This window comes from Orycteropus afer, unplaced genomic scaffold, assembly GCF_000298275.1.
Source record: "Orycteropus afer afer isolate SDZICR_OR568_19922 unplaced genomic scaffold, OryAfe1.0 scaffold00461, whole genome shotgun sequence".
NCBI lineage: Eukaryota > Metazoa > Chordata > Mammalia > Tubulidentata > Orycteropodidae > Orycteropus > Orycteropus afer.
Window position 1 is genome coordinate 625850 of NW_006922048.1, and position 14724 is coordinate 640573.

General features: G+C 48.6%; 1 protein-coding gene across 1 annotated transcript; it reads right to left on the bottom strand.

The window, feature by feature from the left end:
• Positions 1-11513: 11513 nt before the first annotated feature.
• On the bottom strand, positions 11514-14669 carry TNFSF9 (TNF superfamily member 9). The gene is made up of 3 exons (XM_007954484.1): positions 14592-14669; positions 13257-13287; positions 11514-11965 (listed from the first exon to the last, which is right to left on the bottom strand). The coding sequence occupies exons 1-3, from the start codon at positions 14667-14669 to the stop codon at positions 11514-11516; spliced, it is 561 nt and encodes a 186-aa protein (XP_007952675.1).
• Between the last annotated feature and the right edge of the window lie 55 nt (positions 14670-14724).

The following is a 14724-nucleotide window of genomic DNA, read 5'->3' on the forward strand; positions in this document are numbered from 1 at the left end:
AAAAATAAATAAATTAAATTAAATTTAAAAAGAAACCCCATGGAGTGGTTCTACTCCGTGACACATAGGGGGTGCTGTGAGTCAGGGGCCAGTCAGCAATGAATGTCATCTCTGACTGTTGACGCTGGTTCAGAGTCCCACGTGTCGAGCTGTGTCTTGATATCATCCTACCGCATCTTGCTGTGGAACCCCCAGACCCAACATCACCCAGAAAGCAGGACAGACAGTCTCTTGCATCCCAAAGCCACCAGGGAAGCCACTGAGAACCTTGAGAGCCTGAATCATTTGGTTCCACGCAGCAGAGCCCACCCCAGAAGGAAATTCAGGGGAGGGCACGCAGGGGTCTCGTGGCTACAGGCACTAACAGTGGGAATCCCTGTGTGTTCCACATGGTTAAGCGCCCAACTGCTAGCTGAAAGGTTAGCATCTCAAGCCCACCCACAGGCACCTGGAAGAAGTCTTGATGATCTGCTTCTGACCAGTCACAGGCTTGAAAACACTATGGAGCAGTTCTACTCTGCACACGTGGGGAGTGTGACTCAGTGGCAACCGACAACAACTTCCCATGACACAGGAGGGTAGAAGTTGTATTGGAGCTCAAATTCGAAAGCACTTGGGTTGTACAAGGCTGTGCTCTGCAGTGGGAGTCCTAACTCCCTTTGGAGGCTTGACATAAGTTTCAGATGCCATTTGGGTTCTTTCTGACCAAAACCAGCATTGTGACCATACATAGACAAGTTCCAGGACAAACCAAGGAAGGGGCAGTTTCCCTTCAACAGGAGTATGATTGAAAATAGATGATCCAAAGGAATCACAACTGGAGATCCTGGATAGAGTGGGAGGAAAAATGTGGAACAAAATCCAAAAACACAAAAATGACTAGAATTACTGGTCAGAGAGGGTCTGGTGGAACCCCTGAGACTATGGTCCCAGGTTACCCTTCCAGCCTAGAAATGGGCTCACTCCCATGGATTGGCTCTCAGCCCAACAGTAGAAAGACCTACATGCAGAACACCTGCCCCAGGGAGAGGCACCCCTTAGATCAGTCAGCCACGAGACACCAGAGGGACAGCATTCACACAGAGGGAAAGCTGGACAGACAGGATGCATAGGTAAGAAGGCCACAGGGAGGGGGCAGTCACAGGGACAGGAGGGGAGGAGATGCAGGACAAAAATCCCCTTGTTATGGTCGTCGTCCTGGGGATAGTGATGGGGAGAAATCAATGTGCACGAACTGTTGAAAGTAAAACAAACTTGCTTTGTAAATTGGCACCCAAAGCACAATAAAAGTTAAAAAGAAAGTAGATTATAGTCACCCAAGGAGCTAGGGGATTTGCCTGAGAGTGTCCTTTTCTAATTTAAATTAAGGTTGGGGTCTTGGTATTGTTTGGTGGCCACCTTGTGGCTAAGACTCAGGCTGCATGGTCATGAGTCACAGCCTGTCTAGACCACTACACTCTTCGGAAGGAAGATGGGGCAATCTACTTCTGTAATGATACTGCCTCAGAAACCCAAAGAGGGGTCACTATGAGTTGGGTCCAACTCAACGGCACATAACAACAACAACAACAACCTAGCCAGGTAGTCAAAGCCCAAAACCAGCCCTGTAACTCTTTTCCATCTTCAGTTATGTATGTATTCCAGTCATGGTCTTGTCTCGGCTTCTGTAGTCCCACCTGCAACAGTGACAAATCTATCTACCACCAATCATGATTTTGTGCTGATTTAAAATCATATATAATTAGCCACGTGGCCATGACTCAGCTGACTCCATTCCACTTTCTCATGCCGATGGTTCCCCTCATCCTGGATGATTGTCCTTGTTTTGTCTTTGTCCTGTCCAAGGCTTAATAACAGTATCTCTATTGAACCTATTTGAATCTGGGGACTCTTTTCGCCTAGTAAACAAACAAACAAACAAAAAAAAAAGCACTGCCATGGAGTCAGATCTGACTCATAGCAACCCCTCCTTGGGATTCTGGGGTGGTATCACTATAGAAGTGGATTGCCCAACCATCCTTCCGAGGAGTGGCTGGTGGGCTGGAACTGCCAACCTTCTGGTTAGCAGTCAAGTGCCTTAGGCACTATGCCATCAGAGCTCCTTTTCCTCTGTTACAAAGTAGAAAACCAAAGTAGCTCCTTGTCACTTCCGACAGTGGTCTGGTCTGTGATTCCCTACATATCTCTCTCTTCCCCTCGATTGCCCTCCCCTCCCTCTCTCTCCACTTAGCCCCTTCTAAGCTTCAGCATCCAGTTTGGAGGAAGACTCATTAACCACCTGTGATATGTAGATAAAAGCCTTGCTTGCTGAAAGGGAAGATGACTTAAAGCATTTAATGATGAAGATCAGGGACTACAGCCTGCAGAATGAATAACATCTCAACATAAAGAAAACAAAAACGCTCCCAACTGGACCAATAAGCAAATCACAACAAATGGAGAAAAGAGTCAAGATCATTCTACTTGGATCCACAATCGCTGCCCGTGGAAGCAGCAGTCAAGAAACCAGATGACATATTGCCCTGGGCAAATGTGCTACAAAAGATCGCTTCAACCCGTTAAAAAGGAAAGATGCCACTTTGAACATAAAGGTGCACCTGATCCAAGCCACGGTCTTTTCAATAGCCTCATATGCGTGTGAAAGATGGGGAATGAATAAGGAAGACTAAAGAAGAATTCATGCCTTTGGAAGGAAGGACACAGAGAAGAGAGGGAGGGAGTGGGAAGAGAGTTGTTACACTGTGGGGAATTGCAGTCAATGTCAAGAGACAAAACGTGTATGAACTACTATATGGAAAATACCTTTGCTCTGTAAACTTTCACTCAAATCATGGTAAGAATTAAAAAAAAAAAAAAAAAAATTTATGACTTTCAGTTGTGGTCTTAAAGGGTAAGAATACTGAAAATATCATGGACTGCCAGAAGAATAAATCTGTCTTGGAAAAAATGTGGCCAGAATGCTCCTTAGAAGCGAGAATGGCCAGACTTCGCCTCACCTACTTTGGTCATGTCGTCAGAAGGGACAAGTCTCTGGGGAAGAATATCATGCTTGGTAAAGAAGATGGTCATTGAAAAAGAGGAAGACCATCAAGAAGATGGATTGACACAGTGGCTGCAATGATGGGCTCAGGTATAGCAGGGATTGTGAGGCTGGTGCAGGAGTGGGTAGTGTTTCGTTCTGTTGTACATGGGGTCGCTGTGAGACAGAGCCTATTCAAAAGCACTTAACAATAACAAGAAAATATGTCTCATAAATCCTAACCCCTATACCTTGGAACTGACTCAATGGGCACCTAACAACATAACAACAAGCTTCTAGTTCACCCAGACCAATCCCCCACTTATACATCCTAGGGGATGCAGGCCTGCCTACATTCGTGGGGAAGAGATATGATTGGCCCAGCTTGAGTCAGGTGTCCACCCTGGCCCTAGCAGCTGTCTGACCCCTTCTCCAAGAATGTGTCCCTCTGAGTGGCCAAAACTGACATTGAGCTGATATGGGTATGAGTATGGCCATCCTGGTCATTAGATGATCAAAAAGACCGCATAAAAACCAAACAAGTTGCCATCAAGAATCAGCTGGTGCTGGTGGTGCTGGGAGTGCTATTCAAAATAGGCAAGAACCAGTGTAGCCCAGTAACTGACCAATCAGACTTAATGCTCACCCGTGGCTTGGACTCTGAGGGACGATACCCTCCCAATGCTCTGTGCACTGGGTGTTAAGGTATTGGTTGCTGGGTCACAGAGCCATCCTGTGGGTCCTGGGGGTCCAGATGGAAGCATCCATAACCTAAAGGTTGGAGGCTTGAATTCACCCAGTTGCTTTGTGAAAGAAAGGCCTGGCAATCTGCTCCTGTAAAAATTAAAACCCAAAACCCACTGTCATCAAGTTGATTCTAACTCATAGCCACCCTAGAAGAGTACAGTCAAGAAAACCCTACAGAGTAGTTCTACTCTTTAACACACGGGGTCACCATGTGCTGGAATCAAGTTGATGGCAACAGATACACAGGGAGCTTGAAGTAACAGCCATTTGCCAAGTAGGGTCACCGGGAATTGGGATCAATTCCATGTCAATTGTTCTGCAGTCCCTGGGTGGTGCAAAAAGTCAACACACTTGGCTGCTAACCAAAAGTTTGGAGGTTCCAGTGCAAGCAGAGTCATCTGGAAGAAAGGCCTGGTGATCTACTGTTTCCATCAGCCATTAAAAACCCTATGCCATCAAATGGTCAAGAACCACCTTAAAACAAAGATGAGAAGGTAAGGGAGCAGGGAATTTAGAGCAATGTCAATGGAATAAGCAGAACGGAAATCATGAGACCACTCACCCATTGTGAAACATGTAACCAGCGCCACAAGTTCAGCTGTGCCCTCTAAAAATACGTGTCACCATGCTGGGCCACGATTCTCAGTGATTGAGCAGGTAGGTCATGATGTAATCATCACCCATGATGTGATCGGATATGATCAGCCAATCAGTTCTAAGGAGATTAGGGTGGGATGTAACACCCTTAATCAAGTCACAGTCCTGATCCTATGTAAGGGGAGTTCTCCCAGAGTGTGGCCTGCATCTCCTTATACCTTACAAGACAGAATAGGAGAGAGAAGTGAATGGAGAAGGCAGGACCTCAGTACCACCAAGAAAGAAGGGCCGGGAGCAGAGTGTGTCTTTTTGGACTCAGGGTCCCTGTGCTGAGACCCTCTTAGACCCAAGGGAAGATGAAGACATGTGGAGTTCTCCAAGGAACTCTGGGCCCATGGATGTTGGAAGGAGACAAGGACCTTCTTCCCCTACATCTGACAGAGAGAGAAAGCCTTCTCCTAAAGCCAGCACCTTCTAGCCCCCTAAAGCATGAAAGAATAAATTCCTGTTTATTAAAGCCACCTGGTTATGGTATTTCTGTTGTAGCATCACTAGAGAACTAAGATAGTCACTGGACAACTTGTGTAGCAATTGTTGAATGGGACCCTAAACTGCTATGTAAACCTTCACTGAAAACACAGTAAAGTATTATTTATTTAAACAAACAAATCTACAGTTCTACTTGGACACACATAGGGTCACCATGTGTTGGAGTCAACTTGATGGCAACTTGTTTGGTTTTTATGGGGTCATTTCGATCATCTAATAACCAGGATGGCCATACTCATACTCATATCAGCTCAATGTCAGTTTTGGCCACTCAGCAGGGACTTGGGGGACAGACTTGGAGAAGGGGTCGTACAGGTAACATGCATCCCCATGGCACTCCACTGCCCCCACCCTGCTCTCTGTGTGGTCGTTGCAGCCCAAACTCTCCCACCTCATCTCGGCCCCTTCCATCCCTTTTCTGGGGTCCCATCAAGGACACCGCCTGCATGGAATTTTCTCTGTCCACCAAAATCTCTTTCATCCTGTGTCTGTAAGAATCCAGCCGGCTTATTTGGACAAGGGGGCACACTGTCTGCACAGTGGGGGAACTGGTCAAGCCTGGAGAAGGACAAAAGTGTTCTGGCGAATATTTACCAACTAGCTGTGCAGAGAAAACAAAACAACATATGCATGAGTATATGTGAGTCACAGGGTGGCCCAAACAGTTAAGTGCTCGACTCCTAGCTAAAAGGTTGGTGGTCCAAACCCACCCAGAGGTGCCTCGGAAGAAAGGCCTGGCAATCTGCTTCCAAAAGGTCACGTGCTTGACAACTGTGTCGAGCACAGTTCTGCTCAGCACACATGGGGTCTCCAGGAGTCAGAATCAACTCAATGGTAACTAGCATATGTGCACATGATAATTTTACTGGTATAAATGATACATAGCACACGATTTGCAAATAATAATAAAATATAAAGCACTCTTTGTTATGGATTGAATGGCATTCTCCTCCTCACGCCCCCAAAAAAAAAAGATGTGTTGGAATCCAAACCCAGGGATCCCATTTGGGAACAGAGCTTTCTTCGTTTTGTTAATGGGCCATGTCAGTGTAGGATATGTTTTAAACTAATCACTTTTGAAATATAAAAGGAGCAGATTAGTCAAAGAAGCACAGATGCCATGTGGAGATCACCAAGGAATCAAGGAAGAGAAACTGAAAGAGACAAGGACCTTTCCCCAGAGCTGACAGAGAGAGCTGTCCCCTGTTGTTATTAGGTGCCGTCTAGTCATCTCCAGCTCATAGCAACACCATGTACAACAGAATGAAACACTGCCTGGTCCGGCACCAGCCTCACCATCCTTGCTATACCTGAGCCAACTGTTGTAGTCACTGTGTCAGTCCATCTCATTGAGGGCCTTCCCCTTTTTCACTGACCCTCCACCTTACCAAGCATGACATCCTTCTTCAAGGAATGGTCCCTTCTGACAACATGACCAAAGGAGGTGAGACGAAGTCTAGCCATTCTCACTTCCAAGGAGCATTCCGGCTGTACCTCTTTCAGGACAGATTTGTTATTTCTTCTGGCAGTCCATGGCACTTTCAGTATTCTTCATGAACACCACAGCTCAAAAGTATCAACTCTTCTTCAGTCTTCCTTGTTCACTGTCCAGCTCTCACATGCATAAGAGGTGATTGAACATACCATAATTTGGGTTAGGCTCACCTTAGTCTTCAAGGTGACATCTTTGCTCTTCAGCACTTCAAGGAGGTCTTTTGAAGCAGATTTGCCCAGTGCAATACGTCGTCTGATGTCTTGACTGCCGCTTCCATTGGTGTTGACTGTGGAACCAAGTAATACGAACTCTTTAACAACTTCAATCTTTTCTCCATTTATTGTGATGCTCATTATTGGTCCAGTTGTGAGGATTTTCATTTTCTTTATGTTGAGATGCAATCCATACTCCAGACTGACATCTTTAATCTTCATCAGTAAGGGCTCCAAGTCATCCTCGTTTTCAGCAAGCAAAGTTGTGTCATCTATGTTATCAGGTTGTTAATGAGTCTTCCTCCAATCCTGTTGCCATGTTCTTCATATAGTCCAGCTTCTCAGGTTATTTGCTCAGCATACAGATTGAATGAGTATGGTGAAAAGATACAACCCTGATGCACTCCCTTCCTGATTTTAAACCATGTGGTATCCCTTTGTTCTGTTTAAATGACAGCCTCCTGGTCTATGTATAGGTTCCTGATGGGCACAATCAAGTGTTCTAGAATTCCCATTCTTCTCAATGTTATCCACAATTTGTTATGATCCATACAATCGAATGCTTTTGCATAGTCAATGAAACACAAGTAAATATCTTTCTGGTATTCTTTGCTTTCAGCGAAGAACCATCTGACAGCAGCTATGATAACCCTCATTCCACAACCTCTTCTGAATCTGGCTTGCATTTCTTGAAGTTCTCTGTCAATATACTGCTGCAACCATTTTTTAATTATCTTCAGTAAGATTTTCCTCATGTGTGACATCAGTGATATTGTTCTATAATTTCCACGTTCTGTGGGATCACCTTTCTTTGGAATGGGTACAAATATGAATCTCTTCCAGGCAGTTGTCCAGGTATCTGTTTTCCAAATTTCTTGGTATAGACAAGTGAGTGCCTCTAGCATGGCATCTACTTGTTGAGACATCTCATGGGTATTCTGTCAATTCCTAGAGTCTTGTTCTTTGTCAATTCCTTTAGTGCAGCTACGACTTCTTCCTTCAATACCGTTGGTTTTTGATCATATGCTGCCTTTGGAAATGGATGAACATTGACCAATTCTTTTTGGTATAGTGACTCTGTGTATTCCTTCCATCTTATTTTGGTGTTTTCTGCATCATTCAATATTTTTCCCATAGAATCTTTCAATATTGCAACTCGAAGCTTGAATTTTTTCTTCAGTTCTTTCAGCTTGAGAAATGCTGAGTGTATTCTTCCCTTTTGGTTTTCTAACTCCAGGTCTTTGCACATTTCATTATAGTACTTGGCCTTGTCTTCTCAAGCTGCTTTTTGAAATCTTCTGTTCAATTCTTTTATCTTGTCATTTCTTCCATTTGCTTTAGCTACTCTCCACTCAAGGACAAGTTTCAGAATCTCTTCTGACATTCGTTTCGGTCCTTTCTTCCTTTCCTGCCTTTTAAACAGCCTTTTGCTTTCTTCATGGATGATGTTCTTGATGTCATCCCATAATTCCTTTGGTATTCAGTCATTGTGTTCAATGCCTTGCCCTAGAACCACCAAAAAACTAAACCCACTGCCTTGGAGTTGATTCTGACTTCTAGTGAACCCACTGGGGTTCCAAGAAGGTAAATCTTTATAGAAGTAGGTTGCCTCAGAGCAGCTGGTGAGTTTGAACTGCCAGCTTTCTGGTTAACAGTCAGATACCTTAGGCACTGTGCCACCAGAGCTCACATAGAACCTGCCCCCTGAATTCAATGTCTGGCCTCCTGAACTGTGAGGATGGTGAGACTTTGTGTCACGTACTTTGGACATGGTATCAGGAGGGACCAGTCCCTGAAGGACACCATGCTTGGTAAAGTAGAAGGTCCATGAAGAAGGGGAAGACCCTGAATGAGATGGATTGACGCAGTGGCCACTATAATGGCTCAAGCATAACAATGATTGTGAGGCTGGTCCAGGACTGTGCAGTGTTCCTTTCTGTTGTACAGGGGGTTGCTATGAGTCAGAGCTAACTGGACAGTGCCTAACCACAACAACAAACCGTTAAGAAAACAAATTTCTCTTCTTTAAAGTGAACTGCTTGTGGTATTTCTATGACAGCAGTACTAGTTGAGACACTCTTCACTGCAAATTCCAGAGGGTCAATTGATCATCAGGGTCCTAAAGAGTGGCACAAACTGTGCTCGGCTGTTAACCTAAGGGTTAGTAGTTCTAACAAACCAAGCAGTACTGTGGCAGAATAGATCGGGCAATCTACTTCCATTAAAATTGTTGTTGTTAGTTGCTTTTGATTCCAATTCATGACCACACCATGTGCACAGAGTCCCACTGCTCCACAGAGTTTTTCAGGCTGTGACCTTTCGGAAGCTGATCACCAGACCACTGTAATCCAGGAAACACTATGGGGCTCTCAGAATCAAGGCGACAGTAGCTGGCAACAAACTGACTTTCACAGAATGTTCTCCTTAATTTTCCCCATACTCTTGGGCCCATAATTAACCTGTAATTGCAATTTACAAACCAGTCATGTTCTAACATGAATTAGGTGGATTTTTTTTCCCTCTTTCTAAAGATGAAGATCAAATGAAATATAAAGGGATATACATCCTCACTTCAAGAGCCCCTGTGGCCCAGTGGTTAAGTGTTCAGCTGCTAACCCAAAGGTCAGTGGCTGGAACCCACCAGCCACTCTGTGGGAGAAAGATGAGGCAGTCAGCTTCCATAAAGACTGACACCCTTAGACACCTGTGCCCTGTCTAGAGTCACTATGAGTCAGAATAGACTTAAGGGCAGTGCGCTTATGTCCACACTTCACTCGCTTATCAATGATGTGATCAAGTTCTTTGCTTAATCAGATAATGGTTTTAAAAGACCAGACAGACATCCTCGATTCTTTTGTGCTGTTCACAATAGATGCAGACAAGAGATTTTTACATTTAATCTTCATTGTTGACATTATCATTGTCTCCATCGCTTTCATCCAGCTAGACAATCAACAAACAATAAATCAAGCCCTGCTTTGTAGTATGCCGATTCCTGCGTGTAAATACTCCCCGATGACCAATTTCAAGCTACCAGCCTGAAGCTGGTGAACAACGAGTTGAGAAGAAATTTGCTATAGGGTACCATTATATAGTATTTACACCACACAAACACAATAGCTGTAAAGAACCTCACCACCTCCTCCTCCTCCCATCTGTCAGTTGGTGTGCTGTGGTGGATTGAATGTTGCTATGATGCAGGAAGCTGCACCACTGGTACTTCCAATACCAGCAAGGTCACCCATGGTGGATAGGTTTCATAGACGCTTCCAGACTAAGACTAGGAAGAAAGACCTGGAGATCGACTGCTGAAAAGTAGCCAATGAAAACTCTATGGATCACAATAGAGTATTTTCTGATACAGTGCTGGAAGATGAGCCCCCACCCCCATCCCCTGCCCCAGTGGGCAGACACTCAAAATATAATGGACTCAAACATAGCAACCATCATGGGGATGGTTTCGGCTTAGGCAACCCTTCGTTCTATCACATGTGGGGTCACCATGAACTGAAGCTGACTCCATGGCATCTGACAACGTCAAGAGCATAGAAACCCTAACCCACTGCCCAGTGGATTCCATCTCACAGCACCCCTAGAGGACAGAGAGTAGAACTGCCCCACAGGGTTTCCAAAGCTATCAGTCTTTATGGAAGCAAAACCCAAACCAAACCCACCGTGGTGGAGTTGATTCAGACTCACAGCACCCCTAGTGGGCAGAGCGGAACTGCCCCACAGGGTTCCCAAGACTGTAAATCTTTACCTAAGCCGACTGCCTCATCTTTCTGCCATGTAGTGGCTGATGGGTTCCAACCACTGACCTTTGATTAGCAGCTGAATGCCTCATAAACCCAACTGCCATGGAGTCCATTCTGACTCACAGCAACCCCCATTGGGTTTCCCAGGCAATAAATCTTTACTGAAGTAGATTGCCCTGTCTTCCTTCCGAGGAGTGACTGCCAACCTTATGATTAGCAGTCAAATGCCTGAGGCACTGTGGCACCAGAGCCCCTTGAGAGGTCATGTGATGCACTGGGCAGGAATCGAGCCAGGGCCTCCCACGTGACAGCCAGGAATTCTACCACTCAACTGCCAATGCCTTATTGTTGTTGTTGTTGTGTGCCGTTGAGTCAGACCCTACTCATAGCGACCCCTCCTTGGGTTGCCGAGGCAGTATCACCACAGAAGTAGATTGCCCCATCTTCCTTCCGAGGAGTGGCTGGTGCGTTTGAACAGCCAGCCTTCTGGTTAGCAGTCAAGTGCCTCAGGCACTATGCTACCAGAGCTCCTATGCCTTATAGGTAACAGTAAAATAGGAATCAAATCCATAAGTCTCTAAGGACTCGGTAACACACATGGGACCCTGTCTGACATATAGCAAATATTCAATTCTTAGTTATCAATAAGTTTATAAATTATCCAGTACCCAGCACAGTGTGACAGTGCCTTAAATAGCCCAGTCAGAAACCCTCAATAATTATTAGTTGGGTCGATGAACGAGGCTAACATAGCACAAAGTAAGACATATCCCAAAAGCTAGCCCAAGACTGACTTGGGCTGTCTCTTTATTTCACAATAACATAAATAAGTTTGTTTGTGTCGTTGCTCATGCGTCTCCAGCACCTAAAACATGCCTGGCACATAGCAGGTGCTTAATAAATAGAAGTGGAATGGGTTATATAAAGTGCACTGTCTGAGATCAAGCCCAGAATAAATAGTAAGAGTTTGACTTGGGGCAGGCCGGAGCGATGGGACCAGAGTCGGAACTGCTGAGCGTGCTCTTGGAGGAGAACTCAGCGGTGGGGACCCCAGCCCAGCCCAGCCCCGTGAGGTAGAACCAGTGGCCTGAACACGGAGGACAGGATTCAGTCTGGCCCCAGATGAGGGCACCCAGGAGTCACGTAGGCCGCGGAGATGGCGGACTCAGTCCGGTGGGGTCTTCGGGGGCCACGCGAAAGAGGCCCAGCACCGTGGCGCCCTGGGCCAGCTGCCAGGCGGGATGTGCCCCGGCCGAGGCGCGCATGTGGACCGCCAAGCGCTGCCCACTGCCCAGGCGCAGCAGGAGGCCCCGGGAGCTCCCGGCGGAGTCGGAGGACGCTGCCAGCAGGTCCAGGACCAGGGTCAGGGCGGCGGTTTGGTCTGGCTGCAGGTGCAGGGCCACGGAGACGCTGCCTGAGCCGCCGCCGGCCACCACGCGCCGCAGCTCCAGGTGCAGGAAGACGTAGTAGACCCCGCCCTGCGCCACCACCAGCTCCCGCTTGAGCGTGTCGTAGGTCAGGCCCGGCGCCAGTGAGACTTCCGCCAAGCCCCGCTCGCTGTGCCAGCGCAGGGTCCCGTTGGTCAGCAGTACTGTGGGAGGAGGAAGAGGGGTATAGTGAGAAAGGCTGGGGGTTCTGAGGGGAAGGCAGGAGGCCCATAAAGAAAGGGGATGAGACCCAAGGGGGGCGGGTACAAACGCAATGGGGAGGGGCAGACCCAGCAGGGGCGGGGATGAGATCCAAAGAGCCGAGGAGGCGAGACTCAACAGCGAGACTCAACAGCGGAGAGAGGAGAGAAACCCGACAGGTGAGACCCAACAGGTGGAGCGGAAGAGACTTTAAGAGAGGGACTTAAGCGTAACATGAATGAACTTAGAGGACGTTATCCTGAGTGCAATAAGTCAATCACAGAAGGACAAATACAGTATTAGTTCATTATTGTAAAAAGTCACGGAAAGGTTTATATACTGAAGGAAACTTTCATTGTTGGTTACCAGGGGTGGGAGGGGAGGGGAGGGAACATTGAAAAAAAAAAAAAATCATTGACCCATGTCACTTTAGTTTTGTGTATTTAATTGTATATAAATTATATTTCAATAAAATGTATTTTTAAAATAATAATAATAAGTTTAAAGGCATTAAAAAAAAGTGAGAGGGACTTAAGAGGTGAGACCCAGCAGAGGGGAGGGGCCTCGGTAAAGGGGTGAGAGACTCTGCGGGAGGGAGGGGTTTTCCAAGGGGGGTGGGGCTGGAGAGGAAAGGCGGGGACGAAGGGGTGCAGAGGACTGCCGGGGAAGGAAAAATCCAAGGAAGGGGACTCGGACCTGGGGGGGGGGGCATGTCAGGAAGGAGGAGAGGAAAAGGGGACCAGGGAGAAGAGGAGGAGAGTTGGGGAGACTGGAGAAAAGGGAACTCCAAGCGGAAGGGGTCTTGGGGAGACGTATACTCCGGAGCGAGAGGAGGGCGGAGGAGGGAACTGGGGGGAGAGATGGAGGGAAAATGCGGCTGGGAGAAAGGTCTGATACCCCGAAGTCAAAGATGGAGGGACAAAGCCAGGCGCCAGGCAGGAGCTGGGGGTTGGGGGGCTGGGGGGAAGGTGTCAAGCCAAGCTCTGAGCGGGCGGGGTCTGAGGTGGCACATGAGGGGGTCAGATGGGGAGGAGATGACACAGAGGAAGGTCTGAGCAAGGTCAGGAAGAGAGGACGTGGGTTCAAGAGGCAAAGGGGACAGCTTTCAGAGAGACGTGTCAGACTGGGGTCGGAGAGGAGTGGGTGCGCAGTCAGGCGGTTCCTCTCCCCTCCCCAGCCTCCACTTCCTTAGGGCCCCCCTCGTTGGGAAGATTTGAGCGAGATGGGGTTGGTGAAGTGGCGCAGAACACTCACCATTGCTGGCCACCAGCTGGGCGAAGGCATCCTAAGGAGGGGGGAAAGGGGAGCGTGAGTAGCGGCTCAGCGCTGCCCAGCCACCCAGGAAAGTGGGCGTGGCCGGCCTGTCTGTCCGCCCCGCCTCCCGAGGTCTGCGCGGGCCTTCAGCCCCCCTTCCACTGCTCCAAAGTAACACACACGCACACACCCACACACACACATTCACACACTCACACATATGCACACACACTCACACATTCACACACACATATCCGGAGTCGGTGGCTCAACCCGCCGTAACCCGTGCTGTCAGCGGTTAAAACCCGAGCGGGGGAAGTGGAAAGACGGGGCCATCCCTCTGGGAGCCTGAAAAAGTAAGGACCCCCTGGGAGCTCTGGTGGCCTAATGCCTAAGGCATGTGACTGCTAACCAGAGGGCTGGCGGTTCAAACCCACCAGCCACTCCTCGGAAGGAAGGTTGGGCAATCTACTTGCGTACTGATACCTCCTCGGAAACCCAAGGAGCGGTCGCTAAGAGCAGGATCCGACTGGAAGGCAGTGAGTTTGGTTTTTTTCCCGGTTTGGAGGTCTTGGAAGAGGTCCCTGCCTGGGCCAGACGGTTTGCACTCTGCTGCTAACCAAAAGGTTGGCAGTTTGAACCCACCCAGGAGTGCCATGAAAGAAAGGCCTGGCAATCTGCTTCCGTGAAGGTTGTTGTCGGTGGCGCTGTGGACTCCTGGCCACCCCATGGGACAGAGTAGCGCTGCCCCCGTAGGATTTCCAAGGCTGTAATCTTTACGGGAGCAATCGCCAGGGCTTCCTTCGGAGGAACCGCTGGGTCGGCTGAACAGCCAATCTTTCCGACAGCGGCTGCGCTCCTAGCTTTGTTCTACTCTGACAAACGCCGGGTCGGCCTAAGTGAGAATCGAGTCCTGCCGCGGCTTTGGTTTTGGTTTGGAGGTTTGGAGATGGACTCCCCGCAGGAGTCCAAGAACGATGAGAGGTTCCACAGCGTCAGAAGGGAAGTGGAAGTTCCCTCCGTAGTCGGACAAAAGAAAAAGTGCCCCCTCCGGGTGAGGGTGGAAAAAGAGTTCCCCTCTCTGCCCCAGGTCTCCCGGGGATGCGGGATGCAGGAAGGGTCTTCCCAGAGGGCAGGGTGGAAAAGGATCTCCTCAGGGCCGGCGATGGAGACGAGGTCTCCGCCGGAGGGAGAAAGCCCCAGGGGGATCTGGGATGGAGGAGTCTCCCCCGGCCCCGGATGGAAGCGCTCTCCTCCCGTGCGGTGGGGAGAAGAATCCCAGAGGGATGGCAGGGGTTCCCTGGCCCGCAGAGGCCGGGTCGCGGCGCGCCTCACCTGCGGGTGGTCTGGGCCCTGGACGCAGGCACCGGTGAGGGAGCTCGAGCTGGGCGCGGAGCTGGGCGCGGCGGGCATGGCCCAGGACAGCGCGGCGCAGGTGGCACAGGCGGCGGCCAGCAGCAGCAGCGCG